At 45.3% G+C, this 24,791-nt stretch overlaps 1 protein-coding gene across 4 annotated transcripts in view; it reads left to right on the top strand.

Moving 5' to 3' along the window:
- LOC146340692 (disintegrin and metalloproteinase domain-containing protein 2-like) overlaps positions 1–19,935 on the top strand; it is a 54,491-nt gene extending 34,556 nt beyond the window's left edge. For all 4 annotated transcript variants that reach the window (XM_084808192.1, XM_084808195.1, XM_084808196.1 and 1 more), the window contains 10 exons: positions 1,476–1,674; positions 2,172–2,261; positions 7,908–8,106; positions 8,727–8,835; positions 10,123–10,306; positions 12,611–12,691; positions 14,263–14,380; positions 15,545–15,704; positions 17,017–17,061; positions 19,794–19,935. In XM_084808192.1, the coding sequence (XP_084664318.1) occupies positions 1,476–1,674; positions 2,172–2,261; positions 7,908–8,106; positions 8,727–8,835; positions 10,123–10,306; positions 12,611–12,691; positions 14,263–14,380; positions 15,545–15,704; positions 17,017–17,061; positions 19,794–19,821 (1,213 nt within the window). In that variant the 3' untranslated portion in view covers positions 19,822–19,935. The remainder of the gene's footprint in view (positions 1–1,475; positions 1,675–2,171; positions 2,262–7,907; positions 8,107–8,726; positions 8,836–10,122; positions 10,307–12,610; positions 12,692–14,262; positions 14,381–15,544; positions 15,705–17,016; positions 17,062–19,793) is intronic.
- The last annotated feature ends 4,856 nt before the right edge of the window (positions 19,936–24,791 follow it).

The following is a 24,791-nucleotide window of genomic DNA, read 5'->3' on the forward strand; positions in this document are numbered from 1 at the left end:
TGGCTGAATGATTGTCAGGGGGGTGGGGGCCCTCCCTGAAGCCCTGCCCCGAAGCTCCACCCCCTCCACTAACATTGTCCACACCTGTGCTCTCATTTTACCTTTCTTCATACAGAGAGAGGCACAGAGAAAGGGACTTGGCCGGTGCTTGGGGGAGCAGTTCCTCCAGGCGCTGGCTCAGCTGGGTTCCCTCTTCACTTGCCACTTGCCGTTCTAATTGGGGTGGCGTGTGAAGGGTCATGTTGGGTTTCCAGGCCCTCCCGCTGAGCAGTGAATGGCTCTTCAAACCATTAGAATCAGTAAAAGCTAGAGGCTGCCCTCAGGGTCTAATTGGCTAAGTTGAGTCTTCTGACAGAGAAACTTCAGAAGGGAAGGGAGTTGCCGCTCAGCTCACTATAGGCTAGTACTCAGTACCCGAATGGCCTTTTGAGGCCTGCCTTCAGGGTGGGTCCTGCCTCCCTTGCCTCTGATGGGTGGCCAGCCTGGCAGACCGCCTCCCTCCTCTCATAAGGTCCACCCTCTTGGATTGATGGCGGACTCTTGCATCTGCCAATTCGTGCCCTTCCTCCCCCTCTGAAAGGAGCAATTTCCCACAGGGCCAGGGGAAGGCGGTGTGTGTACCTGGCCCTCCTGATTGATATGCCCTCGGGAAGGTTCTTTGCTGGCTCCTGGAGGGTCTTGGGGAATTTCCTGTCCTGCCCTCTGCCCCAGCTTTCTTCTCCTAGCTCCGCCTCTGAATCTGAATCTTCAGACTCAACAGTGACCCTGGCCCAATCCTGACAGATCACTTGGCTGGTGCTTGGAGGAGCCGCTCCTCCAAGTGCTGGCTGAGTCATGATGAGTCATGCAGCACGGAAGTCATGTGCCTGATGCAATTCCCAATCAGTGATCAGAGATAACAGTGGGGATTCCTTTTCCATTGCAGTGGTGCATGGAAAGAGCAGGGCTTGGGAAGGGGTCAGGGCTTGGAGGGAAAACCTAAGTGGGCCACATTTGGCCTGTGGCCTGGAGGTTCCCCATCCCTGGATTAATGGAAATGAACCTGCCTGCCATTGTGATCAACAGCTGAGGCCCTGCTCTGTGTTCCACTGCCTTCAGAGATGCAACTGGTAGAGTTACAGCATGGGCCTTCTCAGCTGCAGCACCCAGACTGTGAAACTTCCTTCCCAGAGAGTCATGGCTTGCCCCCTCTCTTACGATGTTTAGATGTATTCTTAAGATTTCTTTTATTTTGCTAGGCATTGGTTCATGCTGAATTTTACCCCATTTTGTGTTGTTTGTGCTTTACTCTGCCGACTCCTGTCCAGGTGGTTTTAGTGGTTTTTCGCCTCCTGGCTTTTATTTTAAAATTTATTTAAAATTTTATTATAATTTTGTAATTTGAAGTTTAAGCTGCTTTGAGAGCTCTTGTGAGGGCTAAATGTCAGAATATTTTTTTTAAAAAATGTGTGTGTTGTGTTCATATTATATTTCAGACATTCAAATGGAATTAAAGCCTTTAGCAGCTGCAGCATTGAAGACTTCCAAAATTTCATTAAGTTCAAGACACCCACTTGCCTTTCTAACAGGCCTAATTTAAAATTGTACTATAAGAAGAAAAGTGCAAGAAGCAAACCAGCTTGTGGGAATGGTATCCTGGAACCTGGAGAGAAGTGCGATTGTGGTTCAGCTGAGGTCAGTACCTGAGAAATGTTTGCCAGGTTTGTTTATTTGAATTTGTATCCTGCTCTATTCCAGAGGCTTGAGGTGGGTTGTTAAAAACCAACATGAAATTGTACATTTATAATAATTCTCAGCCACCCTGCTTGATCCAATAAACAAACGACAGGAAGGGAATTGGTTAAGCAGACCCTCTCCACTGCTCTTCCCACTCGAGATTGTCACTGCTTTGTTGGTGCGTGCATGTGTGTATGTGTAAATCACACCACTGGTATAGTCATGTGTAATTTGGGCAAAGTTTCAAGGCAAGGTTTCCCTCCTGTCCTTTTCTGCCTCTTGACATTCCTCTGTTCTTAATGTAAACACATGATTTAGCAGGAAAGATTTTAGCAGTTTTCATGTATGTGCATTAAAATGTCCTGTTGGTCTTAACTCTTAAAATTATAGCATTACATTTAGTTTTCTTTGCCGTTCAGGCACTGTACTGATCACCCATGTGATTGTGTTTTCAGGATTGTAAGCACAGTAAATGTTGTACCAGCACATGCACATTTCAGCGAGGAGCCATGTGCAGTAATGAACCATGCTGCCAAGACTGTATGGTAAGGTGTTAATGTCTGGAACCATGAAGATGCCTACTGAAGGCTTCCCTTCACCACTGCCTTTCCTCTGTTTGTTTTGAACTGACACTGCCATAGCCCTTGAACTATTGTACATAAAATCATTGCAAACTGGAGGGAAATGTCAGTTCAATTTGCACTGCACCAAAATTAAGGAAGGCTTGCCTCTGAAGATAGAGTGCTGCTTTTTGAATATTCTCAGTATTAACAGCTATTTCCATATGGTGTAAGTGCTGATGTTGACCCAGGGAAGGGAAATAATTTAGGGGTCTCGATAGCATAATTAGCCAGTGTTGTGATCCAGGTGGATTTGACAGGGAAGATTCTCCCAGTCTAGAACTCAGAGGAGAGGCAACAAAAAGGTAAGAATCAGACTGGATGTGGACGTTAGGGAAACACATGGCTGTCACTGAAAATAGCAGCCCCATGTCTGCTGCTTTTCTGTCTCTCCCCTCTGGTAATGCCTACACATGACATGACATTAGCATTCTGTTGAAATGGTCGTCAAGCAGCATCCAATGTAATGGAACAGGAGTGATGAAACTCACGGTGTGATGGTATCAACATACTTTTTCTTTTTTTTATACAGATTTTATTGAATTTCAGTAATATTAACAAAGCAAAATAAAACCAAACCAAACCAAAATAGAAACTAAAATAAAACAAATTCCATCAGGATTGCATCTTCTTTTTTGTTTGTTGTTTATTTGGTCAGTCGCTTCTGACTCTTCCTGACTTCATGGACCAGCCCACGCCAGAGCTTCCTGTCAGCCGTCACCACTCCCAGCTCCCCCAAGGTCGAGTCCGTCACCTCCAGAATATCATCCATCCATCTTGCCCTTGGTCGGCCCCTCTTCCTTTTGCCTTCCACTTTCCCTAGCATCAGCATCTTCTCCAGGGTATCCTGTCTTTTCATGATGTGGTCAAAGTACTTCAGTTTTGCCTTTAATATCCTTCTTTCAAGTGAGCAGTCTGGCTTTATTTCCTGGAGTATGGACTGGTTTGATCTTCTTGCAGTCCAAGGCACTCTCAGAATTTTCCTCTAGCATCACAGTTCAAAAGCATCTATCTTCCTTCGCTCAGCCTTCCTTATGGTCCAGCTCTCGCAGCCATAGGTTACTACGGGGAATACCATTGCTTTAACTATGCGGACCTTTGTTGTCAGTGTGATGTCTCTGCTCTTCACTATTTTATCAAGATTTGTCATTGCTCTTCTCCCAAGAAGTAAACGTCTTCTGATTTCCTGGCTGCAGTCAGCGTCTGCAGTATTTTTTGTGCCTAGAAAGACAAAGTCTGTCACTGCCTCCACGTTTTCTCCCTCTCTTGGCCAGTTATCAATCCAGCTGGTTGCCATAATCTTGGTTTTTTTTAGGTTTAACTGCAACCCAGCTTTTGCACTTTCTTCTTTCACCTTCGTCATGAGGTTCCTCAGCTCCTCCTCGCTTTCAGCCATCAAAGTGGTATCATCTGCATATCTGAGATTGTTAATGTTTCTTCCAGCGATTTTAACTCCAGCCTTGGCTTCATCAAGCCCAGCATGTCGCATGATGTGTTCTGCATACAGGTTGAATAGGTAGGGGGAGAGTATACAACTCTGCCGTACTCCTTTCCCAATCTTAAACCAGTCCGTTGTTCCATGGTCTGTTCTTACCGTTGCTACTTGGTCGTTATACAGATTCCTCAGGAGACAGACAAGATGACTTGGTATCCCCATACCACCAAGAACTTGCCATAACTTGTTATGATCCAAACAGTCAAAGGCTTTAGAATGGTCAATAAAACAGAAATAGATGTTTTTCTGAAACTCCCTGGCTTTCTCCATTATCCAGCAGATATTGGCCATTTGGTCTCTAGTTCCTCTGCCTTTTCTAAACCCAGCTTGTACATCTGGCAATTCTCGTTCCATGAATTGCTGGAGTCTACCTTGCAAGATCTTGAGCATTACCTTACTGGCATGTGAAATAAGTGCCACTGTTCAATAGTTTGAACATTCTTTGGTGCTTCCCTTTTTTGGTATGGGGATATAAGTTGATTTTTTCCAATCTGGTGGCCATTCTTGTGTTTTCCAAATTTGCTGGCATATGGCATGCATCACCTTGACAGCATTATCTTGCAAGATTTTAAACAGTTCAGCTGGGATACCGTCATCTCCTGCTGCCTTGCTATTAGCAATGCTTCTTAAGGCCCATTCAACCTCACTCTTCAGGATGTCTGGCTCTAGCTCACTGACCACACCGTCAAATCTATCCCTGATATTATTATTCTTCCTATACAGATCTTCCGTATATTCTTGCCACCTTTTCTTGATCTCCTCTGCTTCTGTTAGGTCCTTGCCATCTTTGTTTTTGATCATACCCATTTTTGCCTGGAATTTACCTCCGATGTTTCTAATTTTCTGGAAGAGGTCTCTTGTCCTTCCTATTCTATTATCTTCTTCCGCTTCCGCGCATTGCTTGTTTAAAAATAATTCCTTATCTCTTCTGGCTAACCTCTGGAATTTTGCATGTAATTGGGCATATCTCCCCCTATCACTGTTGCCTTTTGCTTTCCTTCTTTCTTGGGCTGCTTCCAGTGTCTCAGCAGACAGCCATCTTGCCTTCTTGGTTTTCTTGTTCTTTGGGACGTTGTTTGTTGCCGCCTCCTGAACAATGTTGCGAACTTCTGTCCATAGTTCTTCCGGGACCCTGTCTACTAAATCTAGTCCCTTAAATCTATTCTTCACCTCCACTGTATATTCATTAGGAATATTAGTGAGCTCATATCTAACTGATCTGTGAGTCTTCCCTATTCTCTTTAGTCTGATTCTAAATTGTGCAATAAGAAGTTTGTGATCTGAACTACAATCAGCTCCAGGTCTTGTTTTTACCAACTGCTTAGATGTCCGCCACCTTTGGCTACAAAGGATGTAGTCAATTTGATTTCGGTGTCGACCATCTGGTGAAGTCCATGTATAAAGTCGTCTCTTAGGTTGTTGGAAGAGAATGTTTGTTATGCACAGTGAGTTGTCTTGGCAAAATTCTATCAGCCTATGTCCCGCTTCATTTGTTCTCCCAGACCATGCTTGCCTGTAATTCCAGGTGTCATTTGACTACCCACCTTAGCATTCCGGTATCCTGTAATGAAAATAACGTATTTTTTTGGCATACTATCCAGAAGGTGCTGCAGATCCTCATAGAACTGATCTACTTCTGCTTCTTCAGCATCTGTGGTTGGGGCGTATATTTGGATCACTGTGATGTTAAATGGCTTACCCTGAATTTGAATTGAGATCATTCTGTCATTTTTTGGATTGTATCCAAGCACTGCTTTAGCCACTTTGTTATTAATTATGAAGGCTACTCCATTTCTTCTGTGGTCCTCTTGTCCACAGTAGTAGATCTGGTGGTCATTTGATGTGAAATGGCCCATTTCAGTCCATTTCAGTTCACTGACACCCAAAATGTCTATATTTAATCTTGACATCTCCCCAATAACCACATCCAATTTGCCCTGGCTCATAGATCTTACATTCCAGGTTCCTATGGTGTGTTGATCTTTAGAACATGGGATTTGTCGTTCACCACCAGCACCATTGGCTGCTAGCCGTCCTTTCGGCTTTGAGCTAGCTGCGTCATCACATCTGGGGCTAGTTGAACTTATCCTCTGTTCCTCCCCAGTAGCATTTTGACCATCTTCCCACCTGGGAGTCCCATCTTCCAATGGTATACCGACATATCTCTGGTTGTACTGTTCCATTTAGTTTTCATGGCAAGAATACTGGGGTGGGTTGCCGTTTCCTTCCCCAGGGATCGTATTTAGTCTGACCTCTCTGCCATGACCTTCCCGTCTTGGGTGTCCCTTCACGGTTTAGCTCATGATGTCATTGAGGTGCTCAAGCTCCAGCACCACGACAAGGTAACGATCCCATACAGTTATATCTTAATGGGTGTACAGAGGTCACAGGTAATTCTTGTCAGTGCTATTAGATATTTTACCAGACAGGACTCAGGATTATTCTTCATTTATTTTCTTCCTTATAAAAGCTATAGGGTTTTATAGTGCAAGAGAATCAAATATTGATGTTCGGTCCTGTTCCTATATGCAATAATGTCAAACCATATCGCATGGAATGAATTGTGTTTGCTTTGACCCCTGGCCACCTTCAACTTGTGCGATATTTTTTCCATTATGGCAATTTGCCAGACCACGGCATACCAATCATCTAATCCCTGGAAAGTGAATCCCTTCCAAAACCTAGCTATCTTGGATCTGGCAGCTAAAAGCAAATGAGTAATCAACTCCTTACTGTTTAAATCACTGGCCTCCCATGTAAACAAATTTATACTGCTAGAGTTGGCATATGTGGGATATTTTGGTTTGTAATATGGTCAATTTCTGCTGCCACTGCCCACCAGAATGGTTGGACTTCTGCATAATCCCACCACATATGCCGGTACATTCCTGACTCCTGGCAACCCTCCAACACTGAGGAGAAGTTGAGTGTGTCATAAGTGAGAAGTATCGACATACTTTTTCTATACTAGATATTACAGGGGGAGAGGAGGAGGAGATGGTGGTGATACAGGAACTGCAATTCTCAGCAGCAGCCATGCATCCTCTGTCGCTCTTAGCTCTGTTCATTGACGATTCATTCATGATCAAAAGATAGTAGAGTCAGGAAGATGCAATCATTTAACCCTATGTAGGTTTTACAGCCAACAGCACAGGGTTCTTGATGCCCAAGTTCCAATAGGATTAGGACTGGGGTGCTGGAGCAGATCCCTCAGGAGGGCCTAGGCCAACCTGAGGGTTGCATAAACATGGCACAGGAAGAGAGTCAGTGCAGAGGCAGAGCTCTTCGCTGGCCATGTTCTGAGCCAAGGGGTCCATCTGGGGGAGACTGGAATTAGGGATGCAGATAATCAAGCCAGCCAGATAATCGGAGGATAGGGAGGCAGACAGACAAGAAGAAATACCTAGAGTGCTTCCAGACAGAGGGCTTCTAGCATGGCTAGTCAGAAGGCATTGTGCAATGTGGTGGGAAAACACGGGAGGATAACAAGTGGAAGATAGCATTGTCTAGACCCCCTGTAAAATTCCATGAATGAGGCCAACCAATGGCATTATAAAAGCCTTGTCTGGAAGCACCCCTAGGGAGCTGCACAGAGAAGGCCAGAACCTGTCTTTTACCCAGGCCTAACCTGGAGGCATCATTGGCCAGGACGGCTGAGAGTAAAGCCATGTAGATACAGATACACACCCAATGCTCATTCTGAATTGTAGGCCCAAAAGACTATTTCTGCATGTGCACCGGGGGCTACAAGTTGCTGATCAGAGATTTTTTTTAAAGGGGATCTATCCCTGTTCCATCTTCTCTTCCTAACAGATATATTTGTCAAAAGCCCTACAATCAAATACACATGTCGTGAACATAGGAATCTTCCATATAACAAGTCAGACCCTCACCCCTCTAGCTCAGTGTTGTGTACACTGACCGGCAGCAGCTGTCCAGGGTTTCAGACAAGAGTCTTTCCCAGCTCTACCAGGCAGTGAATGTGGGTCTTCCTGCATGCAAAGCTTGTGCTCTCCCACTGAGCTGTGGCCCTTCCCCACAAAGGTCACTAATTCCTTTTTTTTCTTTTTGCCTAGTTTAAACCAAGAAACTCAATATGTAGAACAGCAATAGATAACACTTGTGATTTTCCGGAGTACTGCAATGGGAGTTCGGCATCCTGCCCGGTCAATGTTTATGTCCAGAATGGTTTCAGGTGTGCCTCCAACACTGGGTTCTGTTACAGTGGGTTCTGTCAGTCACCTGATCTACAATGTCAGGATCTCTTTGGTAAAAGTAAGTGAGACAACGGCTTCTTTTAAAGATCCCGCCCCTTACAAACAAACAAACATTTACTCACGGCAGTTAAAAAACCGAGGAAACAGCTTACTTCTGGGGCCTGGGAATTACAGTTTGCTATACATCTCTAGCCCCCTGTCATGGAACTACAGATTTCAGAATTCCCTGGGGAGAGGGAATTCCTATTATACCAGTTTACGTCTGCAGCATTGATATACTTAGGGTTGAGCCAAAAGTACCTCTCCACCTTTGCAATCCCATTCTCAGGGTGTGAAAACTTTCTGTAGTTTTCAAGGTAGGGGGAGTCAGTTTTCAGGCCTGTGGGACCTATATTTCAGTTTCACACCACCAATGGCAAAGGTTTGTCCCCCTTTTTAATTAAAAAACAACAACACACCACTTTTTGCCATTGCAGCAAGTGTCAGCAGCATTCTTACCATGAAGTACATATTAGCACGTCCAAGAGCGCTGTTGGGGAGGAAAACTGCTCTTTCTATGGGGGTGGGAAAGACAAGCCTCTGCCAGCAGGGGTTTGAACTGTACGTGTCTGGACCCTGAAGATTATAATGGTTTTCTTCTGTTAGTTCTTCTAACCAAGGCCATTTCAATATTTATAGGGTCAAGAAGTGCTCCGCATGCTTGTTATGAAGAGATTAATGGTCAGACAGATAGATTTGGACACTGTGGGACTGATCCAAGAAAGGGTTTTAAGACTTGCTCTTTTCGGTAGGTGATTAGGAAACAGAGAAGAAACTGGAATATATTGTTCATTGGGTGGATCTTTGTGTGATGTTGGGGGTGGGAATGTGTGGCATATGCCCTGGTTCAGAAGTTCTTTCAAAATACGTTATTGTTATGTAGGCAACTCTGGGCTACCCGATTAACCACACATATATAAAGGTCTCCAAAAACCAAATACAGTCATAGAGCAAGCTTAATATTTCACTCTCAATAAGGGTGACACAGAATTCTATTTCTTAAGAAACACTCTCTCAGACAAGATTTGTCTTTTTGTCTTTTTACTATAAAAGTATCAGCGTAACAGTACTAAATACAAAAGCTTGTGCGTGCATAAATTCAAACACATGAAACATTCAACATCATTCTAAACAAGGCTTCTAAGCAAAGTCAAATACAATTGCTAGTTCTCAGTGATACTCAATATCAAGTTTACCAGGCTGGTTCGCAGGCAACACATTGGGGAAGCTGATCCAAGAGGACAGCTTTCCTATGGTGTGTTCTGAGTCTCCTTTATATATTTTTGGATGCTATAAAATACGTTCAAACTATTTTGACTACTGTTTATGTTACTTATGTAAGAATTCCAAAGATTAACTTTTACCTTAAATCTTCATATGTCTAAATACGATTATTGAATTGCTAAGCTTCTTATCAAGATAAATGAGCAAATCAACATACTTATACAAATATTTTAGTCCTGCTTGACATGTTAGAGGTATGTTTGTGACACAAAAATAGTTCCTTAATATCATCCTGTCTTGTGAGCTTGGTTTTTAAATTTCATATCTGTTGTATTTACGATCTGGGACTATCTTTTTGGTTACGTCTTTGATTCTATGATGCGGATGCTCACAAGAATTTGGTCTCTGTTCTAATCCACACCCCTCACTCTGCATCTGAGTGAGGAAGTAAGTAGCAAGATATTGTTGGAGAAAAGGCTGGTGAAATCCATTTGAAGATTCTCAGTCAGCCAAAATACAACGATAAGAAGATCCATGAATACAAAATGCTACAGGAAAATGCACAGGTGATAATTTGTTAATAACCATCATACTAGTTCTCCCGGAGCGAAATGATTCTTTTCCAAACATGAGACAGCAATTGGAATGCTTGAAACCATCACAAATTATGCATTCCATTCCTGCATTTGTAGTGTCAATAGTTCAGCTCAGTTGCCAAGTCTGGTAATTTGGAGATGAAAACTTGCGATTTCTAATACATAATGTTTGCATAGCATGTGATCCTGTTCTCTTCTTCAAATGCCTTTGGTAGGAATATCAGATGTGGAAAGTTAATTTGCGCATATCCGTACACAACTCCTTTTACTAAAATGAAAGTTCCTGTCCTGTATACTCCAGTGAAAGGTACTACTTGTGTATCTTTGGACCTTAAACAGCCAGAAGGTGCCCCGGACCCTATGCTGGTGAAAGATGGTACCAAATGTGGAGTTGAAAAGGTACGGAATACAATCAGGCATGTTGTTGTTGTTACTGTGTTATCAGCATATACAGTGTTTTAGAGAGCAACTTCAGGAAAAAGGTAGGCTTCTGCCTGGAAGAGCTTAACATTTTGACAATGACAAAACAACAGAGGCAGGGGAAGGCAGGGGAGAAGCAGGGATGCTAATGCCATTAGATATTATTGTTATTACTTATACAATGCCTTTATTTAGGTATTTACATATTTAGGCTTCATTTCATTTGGGAATATTGTGCTGGTTATGATCTGTGAAGCCCTATACGATTTGAGCTCGGGCTATTTCAAAGACTGCATTCTCCCATATGAGCCTGCCTGGGTTTTAAGATCTTCCAGGGAGGCCCTTCTCTCAGGCCCACCACCATTGGAGACATGTTTGGGGATACAAGAGAGGGCCTTCTCAGTGGCTGCTCCCTGGCGCTGGACCTCCCTATTAAGAGAGGCTAAGTTAGCTCCCTCTTTGTTGTCCTTCTGCTGGCAGGCAAATATGTTTTTATTCAGGTAGGCCTTTGGAATGTAAGTTGGTTTGTTGCTGAAGGGAGTTTAAACTGGCTGGATGCTGTTTATTTCTTTTTATTGCTGTTTTTTAATTGATTGTTTTTATATTTTAATATAAATATATCAAATAAGATAAATGTGCTTACAGAGAAAGAACCAATGCTTGTTTCAAACTGCTTCCAATTCTCTTAAAAATTGATGAATGTCATTAGCTGTTTTCACCTCAGGCAACCGGGTGACTGGCTATTTGCAAGGCAGTTTTAACATGGCAAACCTTGGGAGTGGGTGAAGGGAGTATCTGGGGGTCCTTTATTCACAATATGTATCGCCAGTGAAACACACAGGGAGTGTTTGCATCTAATGATAAGCAAGAGATCCAGGCTTAATAAACTGTGATTTGAATGAGCTGGGATTATGGTTAAATTTGCTCAAATAAGCCAGGATTCATAAACCAACAACTAACCCTATTATAAAGCTGTCTTATGATCCTGCCTTATTTGGGTGCAATTAACAATAATCCTGGATTTGGATGCCATGCAAAGCTCTCCCCTTCCTGATTTGTAAGTGAGGAATGAAGTGGGAGCAATCGGGTTGTGCACAAAAGCACATCGTTTGTTCACATCATAGTTGATTAAACCAGGATTCTTGGCTTATTGCAGATGCGGCCCCAGTTTCTTTAAGAATTCTGCTCTTACCTTTAAATATGGTAGTCCCTCTTTTCCTGGGCTTGGGTCCTTTTTCCTCTGGCTTGGCAAATTCTCCAGTCACAGTGTTGCCAGTTCAGTACAGTCTCCCGTTCCGCAGCTGAGCCAAATCTGCCTATGAGCCCCTTGTGTTAGACACCTTTGTGAGCTTTGCCTTTTTGGAGGGCAGGCTCTGAAAAGTTTGGTGCCTGAGAGGAAATCCAACCTCTACTTCCTTACTAACAAATATGGGGCAAAAAGTGAGTGGGAAGTTCTCTGTACTCCTGTGATGCTCCATTTGAACTGGGCTTACAGGAGAATGGCCTATGGATTGTGCCTGTGGAACACCTCACTCTTGTCTCCCACTCTGCTGCCTAAAATTTGCCACCTTTGGGTCTTGGTAGAAGATGTGGGTCTGGGAAGGCAGGACTCCAGTGGGCATTTAAAAATGTGTGTGTGTGGGGGGGCACAATTTGGAGGTAGAAGTGGCAAGCATGTGACAGGTATCAGGAAACTAAGGGCGCAATCCTATGCATGTTTAGACAGAGAAAAAACCTACAACTCCCAGCATGCCCCAGCCAGCAATCTGGCTGTGGCATGCTGGGAATTGTAGGCTTTTTCTCTGTCTAAACATGCATAGGATTGTGCCCTAAGTTTGTAGTGGATTGCAGCAGGTGAATCCACTGCAGTGAAGAGGGTATTGCAGTTGCAAAGCAGTAGGCTGGGAAAAGCTTAAATGCCCCTCATCCCCCATTCGCTTTCCCCTCCAATTCGCACCCTCCCCCTATTTTTGTAGATGCTCTTTGGATACTTGGGCTTTCAGACCAGAGTCTTCTGTCAGATGTCTAATTTGGTTCTGAGGTAGCCAGCTCACCTCAGCTCATGCATAGGCTGCTCTGAGCTCTTGTTGGCCTGGTGTATCCAGAGAAATTCAGCCACGATATTAACACATCCACTGGAATCTGACACTTATTTCCATGCAATTGATGTGTTACAGTAACGCAGACCAGGGAGGGGGTGTTGGCTAAGGAGGTGCAGCAAACGGCCTCTTCAAAAGCATTGATTCTTCTGACAACTGAAAAAAGATTTTTTTTTTTTTTTAGGTTTGTCTCAGACAAGTATGTGAAAAATATAGCATCCTGAAGTATGATTGCGATCCTGAGAAAAAATGCTCTGGGCATGGAGTAAGTAAAATGAATGTTATATATCCGGTGTTAGTGTTTTTACTGTCAAGGGAGGAGGTTTTTGCCCTTGGAAACTCAGCTGTCTTCAGTGTCTGCCACAGACCTCCACATGCAGGAGAAAGAGTTAGTGGAGTCCTGATGTGATAGAGCAGAGTGTGCCATTTCAGACTGTGGGTGTGGAGTTCAGATTGCCCTCCCCCACTTTTAAGTGCTGAACCACCCCTGAGCAGCCCTATAAGAAGCAGGACAATCTTTTAAATCAGAGGTGTTGAACCTTTTTCAGCTCAAGGGCTGAATTCCATTTTGGAGAAGCTTTCAGGGGCCACATTCTAGTGGTGGGTGCAGCTGAAGGCAAGAGGGGCTGGGCCACAAAAACCAGCATATTGTAGCAGAAAGTGCTTACTGCCAGTAGTTGAGCCTTAGGAGAGGCAGTTCAACCTTCTGGAATGGGGAAAAACTGCACAAAAGGTGGGAAGCCACCAAAGGATTGGTGGTTGGAAGAAGGAGGGTTGGGCCAGGGGAAGGGGCGTGGTCTTCTGAGGAACCCTGGAGGGCTGGATTTGGCCCCTGGGCTTGAAGTTCTGCACCCTTGCTTTAAAGCATTTTACAGGACACTCAGAGCTGAGTTAGCAGCATTTAACTGACAGGATGGGGCTGTGGGATAACAGATATAGGGCCACAAAATGAATTAAATACACTTAAATGCAATAAATACAGAATGCTGGAGAATGGGATTTTTCAGACCTTAGAAATACAGAGTGCATTGAATTAAGTTGGCAAGCTGACCATCAGTCCAGCCAGCTTCCATCGCACCTGCTTCCTCCTGTGCTCATTTTCTGTCTGCAGGACTTTCTTCTGTACAGAGGAACATTCAGTCATGCAAGTCTTTACCTACAATCTGAAGTGGTACAGCCTAGACCAGCCTTCCCCATCATTGTGCCCTCCAGATGTTTTGGACTACATCTCCCAGCATTCCTGACTATTGGTTATGCTGGCTGCCGCTGATGGGAGTTGATGTCCAAAACACCTGGAGGGTCCCAGGTTGGGGAAGACTGTCTTAGATCCAGGTTTACCACTTCAGCTGTTGTTTGTGAGAACAAGGCCTCAGTTTACACGTTAGATTTTTACTTTATTTGGTGGACTATTGGTTATGCTGGCTGCCGCTGATGGGAGTTGATGTCCAAAACACCTGGAGGGTCCCAGGTTGGGGAAGACTGTCTTAGATCCAGGTTTACCACTTCAGCTGTTGTTTGTGAGAACAAGGCCTCAGTTTACACGTTAGATTTTTACTTTATTTGGTGGACTAGGACTTAGGCCCTTCTCAAGAAAGAACAAGAAAAAAGCTTTTTCTTGAAGCAGGGGTGGGGAACCTGTGGCCTTCCCAATGTTTTGACCTACAACTCCCATTAGCCTCAGCTAACAACCAGGGGTGAGGGATGATGGGAATTGTGGGCCAGAACATCTAGAGGGCCACAAGTTGTCGATCCCATCATAAAGCACGTTCTTCTTTTTAAGACAAAACACTTAAGAATGGAATAAATGTTCTTACTCTCGCATCTTTTTCTTCTCAGCTGTGCAACAACAAAAAGAACTGCCACTGTAATCCAGGATGGGCTCCCCCAAATTGCAAAAGTAAAGGCAGCTCCTTGGGAGGAAGCGTTGACAGTGGGCTTCGTATTCTGGAATCTGGTTAGTAAGTTTATCTTGTATTCGAGCAAATGGCTCTGGTGCAGTAATTTCCAGTCTTTTCAGGACCCACTTTTCATCACAAACTGAAACGGTGGGGTTCAGTTTTAATTAAATATATGTTATACATGCAATAATAATAAATATTATATATTTCGTGTTTAGAGCAGGAGTGACAAAGTGGTTTGGGGCTTGAGGGCCATATTCTTTCAGAGAAAAGTGGTCCAGTGGGATCCACACCTTCGGAGGGCTCTTCTGTCCTTGAAAGCACTGTCTGTGCAGCCCCTGACAGTGCCCGCTCCGCCCCACCCTGGCATCTCCTGTACCTTCAATAAAGCTGCTGCAAGGAAAAAATCTCAATTTCCCAGTAGCAGTATGGGAAGGAGTGGCATTGCTATATCTCCCACATCACGGGAATGATAGCACTGTTAATTCAAAGGTGCAGTTCCCCCTGCATTTAATACAAGAGAGTGGCTGAGCAGGTATAGAATGCCAGTCTGTCAATACTGAAAAATAAACATCGCACGCAGATGCATTTTATGGTGACTTCCAGACCATGGTGATTTAGATTTAGGGACCTGATTTAGACTGGGAAGCCAGCATGGGAGGGTGAAAAGGTTAAGTATCTCCACCCCACACACCACTTCCCTGATCAAATTAGCAGTCCCCCTGGACCTGTAGTTTGGCCCGCAGTTATAGGATAAAAAGCGATCAAAGGAAGAGATAACAATTGCTCCTGAGTCACTGACCTCACAATGGTTTAGGTATAAAAAGGTGTGTTTTTGTGGGGGATCTATGTAGGTGAGAGGAGGAGTTTTTTAGAACCCCCCCCCCCAAAAAAAAAATATATATATATATTAGTAGGCTTCCTAGAACATCAGAGCTGGCTTCTTTGAGGACTAGGCTCAGGTTGAGGAAATGCTGCAAACCAAGGATTACAGTTGCTCACCTAAACATATCTACAGGGTGTGTGTGTGCGTGCATGTGTGCACGCGCATGCGTGCGCACCAGTGTGAGTAAAAATGCATAGGATTGGGCAACATCTGGCTCAGTGGGTGGTCACCTGGAGGCAAGTCCTACTTAACCTTTACAACTAGGCAAATGGTTTGCAAGTCCACTCTGGTTTCATTCTTGTGTGAAGCTGCTGTGAAATCTGTTTCCATCTAGATCTCACAGAAAGAGCCACAGAAGACAACATGCGGACGTGGATACTGCTAAGCATATTTCTCTTCCTCCCCATTATTATTGGGTCAACTGTCCTGGTTGTCAAGTGGAAACAAATCAGCAAGTACTGCGTAGAAGAAAATTACTCGCAAGATGATACTGAGTAAGTAGTTTTGCACGTGGTTCACCAGGGTCTGCCTTGTGCAGAAGTGAAATCTTCCTAAGCATCCATAATTTGCACAGAGTGGCCTGCGACAAAATGTTACAGTGTGGAGGGCTTCTAGACAGTGTTCCAGTCCAGCAGCCATGCCCTCTTCCAGGGTACTCTGTTCCATTCTCCTCCCATCAGGTCTTCTGTCCCCCCTGCACCCCAAACAGCCAGCCAGCATTCCATGGCCACCGAACACACTGTCCTTGTTGTGCTGGTTTGAGTTCTCTTCCCCCGACGCCCTTACTATTCATATGTGAACATTTTTTTGTACATCTGTAAACTGTGGGGTTCCCCTAAACCTGCTGATACAACCCTCTTGTATGTCTGTGTGGTCCCATTTTGGCTACATAAGTGCAAGTGAAGACTTGAAATTAGTATTGGTATATAAAGATTGTGATGATAAAGGTCAGGTTCCTGGCTGTAAAGTGAACCTAACACCATGATTGACAAACGCTGGTGTGTCTATTTTAAAGATCACTCACTCAATACAATAGTCTGTTTAGAGCCTGGTTTACACAATCATGTCTTTGATCCAGTAGACATAGAGTCTTTCTGTGTGTAAAAGGGAGGGGGTAGAATTGGCAGTCACAAACTGAACCCACCCACCCCATTCATCCCTCCTGAAGCTGTTAGACTTTTCTTTCAACTTCAACTACCTGGAAAACAAAGAAAGAAACTCTGTGACATCAGAATTCCTCCATTTCTGTCCACATGGACAATTCTTACCTTATTTCATGCTAATTTCCTCCAAAGCCATGATTTGTTAGGAAGCACGAATTTGGGGATGAATTCCTGTTCTTCTAGCTCAGTGTTCCCACTTCCCAGAAACTGATCTATTTCAAGGTAGCCATTCTGAGGAGATCCATTATAGAATCTGTGTGTGTGTGTGTGTGAGTGTGTGAGAGAGAGAGAGAGAGAGAGAGAGCACACACCTAGAATCCCAAGATCCACCAACTGAACTCAAATTTTAAAAAGTGACTTAGGGGCCAGACATACACATGCTCAGCCCAGGAATTCATTTTCAGTATGAGAAATGAGCCCACAGTTGCCCCCCAATCATTCTTCATTTCAGTGGCTTAATTTGGGGTGGGGAGCCTTTTTCATGTGAAATTATTGTTAAATAATTGGGAGATAGAAAACCTTGCTGATTTACTGCTAATTACCTAGAGATCTACCAGTAGATCCTGATCTAACTTCAACTGGACACTAGATTATACTGTATAAAACTGCATTTTAAGTAGTCTTAATTCTGATTGCATTCTAGATCTTATTCTAGATCAGAAAAATTGAGTATGTCAGACAAAACAAGGTAAGCTTCCAGGAATTTAAACCCCAGTAAAGTGTTTTCTATAACAAGAATACCAAAAATATATTCATACAAGTGAAACACTATTTTTTCATAATTGGCTGCAGGAGCTAGAAAAGAAACATCCCCTAATCTCTTTTCCTCCTTGCCCTGCAATAATGAAAGAGGAATTAACATGTCTGTGTGTCTTCCACCACTGAAGAATGAACTAGGTTTATTTGTAAAACTTACTTATCTTCCCATCCAAGGACACTCAAGGTATCCCAGGTTAAAATAAGACCTGGAAACAAACATGGGCAGACTGTTGGCAGGGGGATATTCTACTCTCACACAAGCAGAATGGCCGCTTTATTTATTTAAAATATTTATATACTTCTCTTCATGAACACATTCCTGAGTGGTGTACAAAATTGGTTAAAACCACAATTAACATTGACATACAAATCCACAATAAAACAGGAAGTCTAAGTTAGGCCTTTGGCACATAAACTGGTCTGTTGCTGAAGGGGGTTTCAATGGGTTGGGTGTGTATTTCTTTTACCGTTGTGTTTTTAATTCATTTATTTTTGTGTTATGTTTTAATTAAGATATTGTTTTTAAGCTGTATTTTATTGTTAGTCGCCTTGAGCACCATTTTTTGGCAGAAAGGTGGGATATAAATTAAACAAACAAATAAGTCATGGCACATGTAACACCCAGCTCCACCAAGTTGTAGATGCCAGGAGCACAGAGGCTGCAGCAGGAGCCTCAGTCTGGTGGAAGTTTGTTTTACATGCTGGAGGCCCTTGGTTTGAATCCATGGTACAATCCCCACTCTAGGAAAGGTTGGAACCTCCTCCAGACGCACACAGGAACATCTGAGTAGGGATGTGCGAACTCACCCCTGTCCGGATTCTCCAGATGCCTGCCCAGCCCCTGCCCCCTGGTCTCTGGACTGCAATTGAGCCCCTCCCAGGCTCAGCGAGCAGCCCACACTTACTCCAGCAGCCTCATTGAGCTCCATGGTCACCATAAAAAAAAAAAAAGGCGATCTTGAAAATGCGCATGTTTTTGTATGTGCAAAAATGCACATTTTTGCGAATGCACATAGTCTCATGTGTGAAATGTGCATTTTTGCGAGGGCACACAGTGTGCATGCAAAAATGTGCATTTTTTGGAAAACGCATTTCTGCACATGCATTTGCAAAAATGCGCATTTCCGCATGTGTGCAAATTTGCACATTTTGCAGTCGCCATTTTATTTCTCTAAAAATGGTGACCACAAAGCTCGACGAGGCCGCCGGGCTAAGTGCAGGCCATTCGCGGACCGTGGGCAGGGGGCAAGCAGGGGCAGGGGCTCAGCAAGCGGGGCTTGGGGGTGTGGGCAGGAGTGGGTCTGTCAGATTCCCAGACTGAATCGGGTGCCCACACCATCCCTGCATCTGAGCCAATCAGTACTCCTGCATGAGCCAGCCAGCCCTTTTGGCTCCCCTTGGCAACCTATGTGGCCAGTGCAGCCCACCCCCTCTATTTTGCCAGATGGAGGAACCCTGCTGGGGAGCATCCCAGCTGGACTCACTGCCCTCCCCGTTCCCTCCCCCTCCCCCACCCCACTGACTGCCCCAGGGCGGCAGCACCTATCCCACTTGTGCGCCCTGAGAGGCCTGTTCCCTCATAGTCCAGAGAACTTGAATGAGTGGAGAGAGGAAGGGTTACTGCCCCTGAGCCCATCAAGGACCCTGCTGATCTCAGTGCCATCTGTGGCTATCTGAAGCCCATAGGGTGGAGGAAAGGGCGCCCTGTTTTATTTATTTCATTTCTCTGCTGGCCAATAGCTGAAGCCCAATAGCTCTATTCCCGAACCCCCATGAAACACAGAAAAAACACATGCTGCACTGTGATAGCCTTTATTAAGCAGTGCTGGGGATGCAGTGGCTCCTGGAAAGGCAATGACACCTGTACTGGGCAGCCAACCAGTCATCCCAGGCAGCTTCCTGTGCCCCAGGCAGTGGCTCTGTAGACAGCAGGGGAGCAGGTGCAGTGTCCCTTATGGCACCAGCCCCATATTAGGAACAACTTCACCTGTTGCATAACTGTCTCATGAAGCAAGTAGGTTCACAACCCCACGGAGGAACAGCTGATCAATACTGTTGGTAATGGGTGAGCCTCCCTCACGGCCTGCACAGAAGAGGGTGTGGGATGGATCTTGGCCTCTTAGCCAGTGGATCTCAAGTACAGAATTTGCACCCCCAAATCACACAGATCCAGAAAATGACTAAAGTTACAGTAGGCAGGAAGCATCGTCTATCTCTCTGCAATTACCCCAAAGCTTTTCTAAAGAAAGAGGAATTTTTGGCCTTCTGAAGGTCAGGTGGGAACTGCCAGGCTGGCTTCTAGGGCAAATTGTTCTAGGGCATGCGTTTTAATGGCGGACCTAAAACAGAGGAGTGACAGGTTTGGGTAGGGAGATTATTTCATAACAGCAGCGGCACTGCAGGCAAAGCGCTGCACTGCTGGATCTTGCCCCTCAAAGAAAAGGTACTGAGGGATGGGAATGTGGTGTGGGAAGGAGCTGATACGGGAGAGGTTCCTGTTATCTGAGACTCTTTTACGCATCAGTCCTTATGATGCTAAGGAACATGCACGATCCCCTCCCTTAAAAAAAATCAGCAAACTCATCTGTTGCTGATTCTCATAACTGTATTGCTGTAACATGTCTCATCTCCTCCTGCTGTTTTCCCATGGTACATGAGTAGCACCAGCACCCACCAAGACCTGATGTGACCAGACCTGGGCTGCGCTCCTGCTGTGCAGGGAAGAAAAGAGACCACAAGATCGCTGGACCCTCGTGTGTTGATGTATGCCTTGCAGTTGCTTAATAAACTACTGCTTGCACATAAAGCTCGGGTGACAAGTGTTTTCTGAATGCTTTTGCAGATTGCTCTTTGCGTTTTGTGTACCATGGGCAGGGGCGGCAGCAGGGCTGGTGGCAGAGATCAGCACCGTTGTGCACCTTCCAAGGCCCACAGCCCAATAGGGGGGCCACGACCAGGCCCAGGAGCCTGCTAGCCAAACTGCACCATCTCCTTGCTGTTGTTGCCTATTAATTCCACCCCCCCACCCCCCAGCGAGCAAGCGAGGGAGGAAAGGGAGCACCAAGATCCACACATCTTGTCTTTCTCTCCTTGGGCCAGAGTGCCAGTTGCACCAGGGATGATTTCAAATGGTAGCAGGTACTCCCCCCCCCCACCCCATATTTCCCCACCCCTCCATTTACTTCCCAACTTTCCTTCACAGTATGGATTAAATCCTTGCTCTCTTAATAATGGCCTTTGCCACCCTTATACTTCCCAAACCAGTTTTTCCTGGAGCCTCCCTTGGATTGGGACCAAGGGAGAGGAAAGCAAATGGGCAGCAGCAACAGTCACAAGGAGAAGATGGGGCTTGACCCAGGGAGCATCTTGTCCAAACGACCCTCAAAACCTGGACCCAGCATTGGTAACAGATATACAATATGGCATGAGGTATAACAGACCCCACAGGCCTTTGAAGAAACGTTTCAGTGGAGTAGTAGCTTGAGACCTTCTTGGGATGGTTTGTCAAGCTGCTGGTAGTGGTTGCCAGGGGCAAGGAGAGCCAACCTAGTCATGATGCAGGAGACCCCTGAACAGTCTGCCAAGCTGATTTCTTTTTCCCCCTTTTACTGAAATGAAACTGGAATGGGCTTTGGATTTGGTTGGAGCTGCAGCTGAGGGTTGGTAGGGGCATGCAGAAGGAGTGTTTAACTTTCCTCACTTTCTGATCAAAATTACTCCTCCCCCCCGCTCCCCCCCTCCCCCGGTTAAAATATATAAAAGTAGCTTGAGGGTGATGGTTTTGACTGGGAAAACAGTCTGCAAGGAAAGGGTTAAGCACCCCTTAATCAAATCAGTTCACAAACATCAGGCTATTCAAAGTTCGCTTCATTTAAAACTGCTTCTGGTCACTAAAAGCAAGTCAGGTGTAGGAGATGCCTGTTCCTTTTAAGTAGGAATGCATACATCTCTCCCGTTAGTTAATTTTTAGTACACGTGCTATGATAAAACTCCAAAAACCACGGAGGGGGAGTGGTGCCGACAGATTTTTGTCGTCCATGCATATGTGCGTGTGCACATACATACCAACCCCTCTTGGATCCAGTCTGATTCAAATTTGATTGTTCCCACTCAATACCATGTCCTGTCCTGTATATCCCAGTCTGCTTTCTCAAACTTACAAAGGCAGCGTGGGGAGCTGCAGGGAGGGTACTGGGGCACTCTGTGATTAGGGATGGCGGAGAATTTCTCCCCGAAACTTCGGGGGGCCGAGCGCCAACGTGTTCGGCCCCCCGAACAAGTTTCAGGGAGAAATCCTCCGCACCCCCCCGGGACGGGACTTACCTTCGTCGAATGTCCCTCCCGGCGGCGGGTCCGGCCGGCGGTTTGTCGGGTGTTCGTGCGGGGCGGGAGCGGCAGCCGGTCTTTCGACCGGCCGCCGCCGCCGCCATTCCAATGAAAGAAAAAACAACAACACGCCCCCTGATAGGCTACGTGACGATTAACGTAGCCTATCACGGCTGACTTTGCAAATCTGGCCGTGATAGGCTACGTTAATCGTCACGTAGCCTATCAGGGGGCGTTGTTGTTTTTTTTTAAACTTTTGAGTTCGCGGCCGGGCAAGGCGGGAAGCCTCCCCCCCGGCCTGAATTTCGGCTGGGGCAAGGCGGGAAGCCTCCCCCCGGCCTGAATTTCGGCCGGGGCGAGGCGGGAAGCCTCCCCCCCCGGCCTGAATTTCGCGGGGGGAGCAGCGAAGCGCCTCCCCCCCACCGCGAACAACCTTCGAGGACAGGTAACGGTCCACCCCTATCTGTGATAGGGCCTCAGACCCTGCATGCTGCTTTGCATGTCTTCAGAAGCATCCAAAGATGGTAGGAACCACAGGAAATCTAGGTTAGATCCCAGTTTTGGCTTGGTGACATTCAGGATCCTGTGGTCCAAGAGAAAAGGAGTGCCCACAGCCCTGTCCTTATCCCCCAGGCTTAGCAGTCTTCCTGTGCTGCCTCCCATTGGGGTATCAGAAATGCCATCTCTGGCAATCCTTGACATAACAGTACCTGCTTAAGGTACCAGCTTTAACCCCCCTCTCCCAGTTTAGCAAGGTCCCTGGATGTTTAACACCTGCAGGAATTCAACAGGTGGAACTTGTGCCAATTCCATCTCAGGAAAAGGTTCAGTTGGGGAATTTCTACCTGTTGTGCAGCTATTAAAGGTACAGGTGTCCTATCCAGATAATACGTTAGCCCAAATGACTTGCCTTCATCCCACCCTAGCTTGCTAGACATGCATCCCAGCTCTGGTGTGACCAGCCAGATGGGTGATTAAGAAATTTAATTAATTAATAAACAAATTAACACATTATTGCAAGTATGCATTCACACTAATGAGCAGTGATGCAACCCCCCCCCCCCCAAGTAAAAGAATGGTGTGGAAGTCCACAGAATCCATGCAGAAGAAGCTGGTTCACAGCAGAATCTGCAGGTCAGATAAACAGAAATCTGAACTCATTTGAGTCCACTGCATTTTGCCGACATCCCTAACTAAAAGTATGTTATTTTCTTTCTCTGCTCTTTTCCTGCTAAGAAGTGGCAAGTCAGTTAGCAATACAACATAAATGAGCAATACAACATCAACAATTACAAAATAAAATAACAATATACAAACCAGAACCAATATATTGTTGTATAATAATATAGAAAACAACACCAATGTCTGTAAAGAGAGCAAATATATAGATTCAGCAGGATAAAACCGCAGTTTAAGTTATCATTAAAAACCCAGTGAAGAAGGATGCTCTTCACCATTTCTCAGAGGGTGGAATGAGCGGAGGCCACAAGCTCATCTCCCACGGGAGAAAATTTCAAAGCTTTGTTGCCAAGACAGAGAAGCTCCTGTCTGTTGTGCCAGTGAAACTAACCTAAAGACAGTGGCAGAATGTGAAGCAGAACCCTCCCTCCAGTTTTTAAACAGGTGGGCTTGATCACAAGGAGACACATGGTTCTTCACATATCGGCTGAGGCTGGTAATGCTTCAAAGATCAAGACCAGCATTTTGAATTTGGCATGGAACCATACCAGGAGCCAATGTAGCTTTAAAAGTATAGGAGCAATTTGCTCCAGAAAACTGGCTCCTTACAGTAGCCTGGGAACCGTCCGCCAATATAACTAGATGGCTACTAGTTCATCCACAATACGAGAGGAAGAAGAAGAAGAAAAACTGGCTGTTGGCACGTTGCATCTTCTAATCTCTACATGATCAGGGGCATAATCCAATGCAGCCCTTGTGTGTGCAGCCAGCCCTGCCAATTTTGTTCCACAAGATTTAGCACTTCTGGGGCCAACCCAAAATGAGAGGAAACGCGCATTTCTGGTAGGGGGCAGATCAGAGGACCAGACCCAATGACTGGCCCCCTTCCTGAAAGGAGCATTTCCACTTGTTTTGGGACTTACCCCTGGAAGCACTAAATTACTGGTCCGCAAGTGGCAGGGGCTGCTTGTGCAACGGAACTGGTGGCAGTGACTGTGTGTGAACCAGAATCAGAGTAGCCAGCTCCACTAACAGGTGGGCAGCATTGGATTCTGCCCCTAGACACCACAGTTTAGGCTGTTCAATCCCTGAAGGTATCCAGGGCACCGTCTATTGTCAGAGGACTTTCAGTTTTTATGACCCAAGGATGTGGACAAGGTGCTTGTTTAAATTAGCTCATGAAGAATTAGCTCTTCGTGGATGATGACATCCAGAAGGGAGGGGATGACGGGCTCATTTTGAGAGGTTATCAGTTCTTCCCTGCTGGTCAGAGCGGGGAGACGACTTCTGAAATAAACATCCTTGGATCCACCAGATCTGAATAATTATAGGGCAGTAGCGAACATCCCTTTCCCGGGCAAGGTGCTTGAGAGGGTGGTGGCAGATCAAATCCCATCGCTCGGATGAAATTGGTTTTCTAGCTCCACCTTCAATCAGGGTTTAGGCCTGGTTTCAGCACAGAAAATGCAATGGTCACCCTATGGGATGAGCTTTGCTGGGAGAGAGACAAAGGGGGTGCAACCCATTTGATTCTCCTGGACCTCACAGTGGCTTGCGATAACATCAACCATGACATTTTTCAGGATAGGTGATCTGAGTCACGTACAGCTGAGTACAGCTTTGCAATAGTTCCATTCATACTTGGATGGCCATTTACAGAAAGTGGTGCTAGGGAGTGTCTTCTTAACTCCTTGGCATGCCTTGGGGCCCAACAAGGATCTATCTTGTCTCAAATGCTAACTTAACATCTACATTGAAACTCCTGAGTGAGGTCATTAGGAGATGTATAGTGCAGTGTCATCAGTATGTGGATGACACAACTCTCTCTCTCTTTCTCATCTAATCCAGGTGGGGAAGTGGATGTGCCTAATCAGTGCCTGGCCATGATAATGGACGTGATGAGGACAAATAAACTGAAGTTCAATGCAACTTTATGTTGCTTTTGCTGCAACAGACCAATACAGTCTGTATGGACTGTATACAATCCTCCGGGTTGTATTCTGACTCTGGGTGCTTCCAGATGGAAGGCTCCTAGCACTACCAAAACATTGTGCATCTATTACATCTTTTCTTTCCTCTCCAATTGTTATTCTGGTTAAAAAAAAAAAGGCAGAAGAAATGGTGGGATAACATGGGATGGTTATAAAGGAAGAT

Source organism: Heloderma suspectum, chromosome 6, assembly GCF_057233095.1.
Source record: "Heloderma suspectum isolate Gila_16-S chromosome 6, 16-S_ref, whole genome shotgun sequence".
In the NCBI taxonomy this organism is placed as follows: Eukaryota; Metazoa; Chordata; class Lepidosauria; order Squamata; family Helodermatidae; genus Heloderma; species Heloderma suspectum.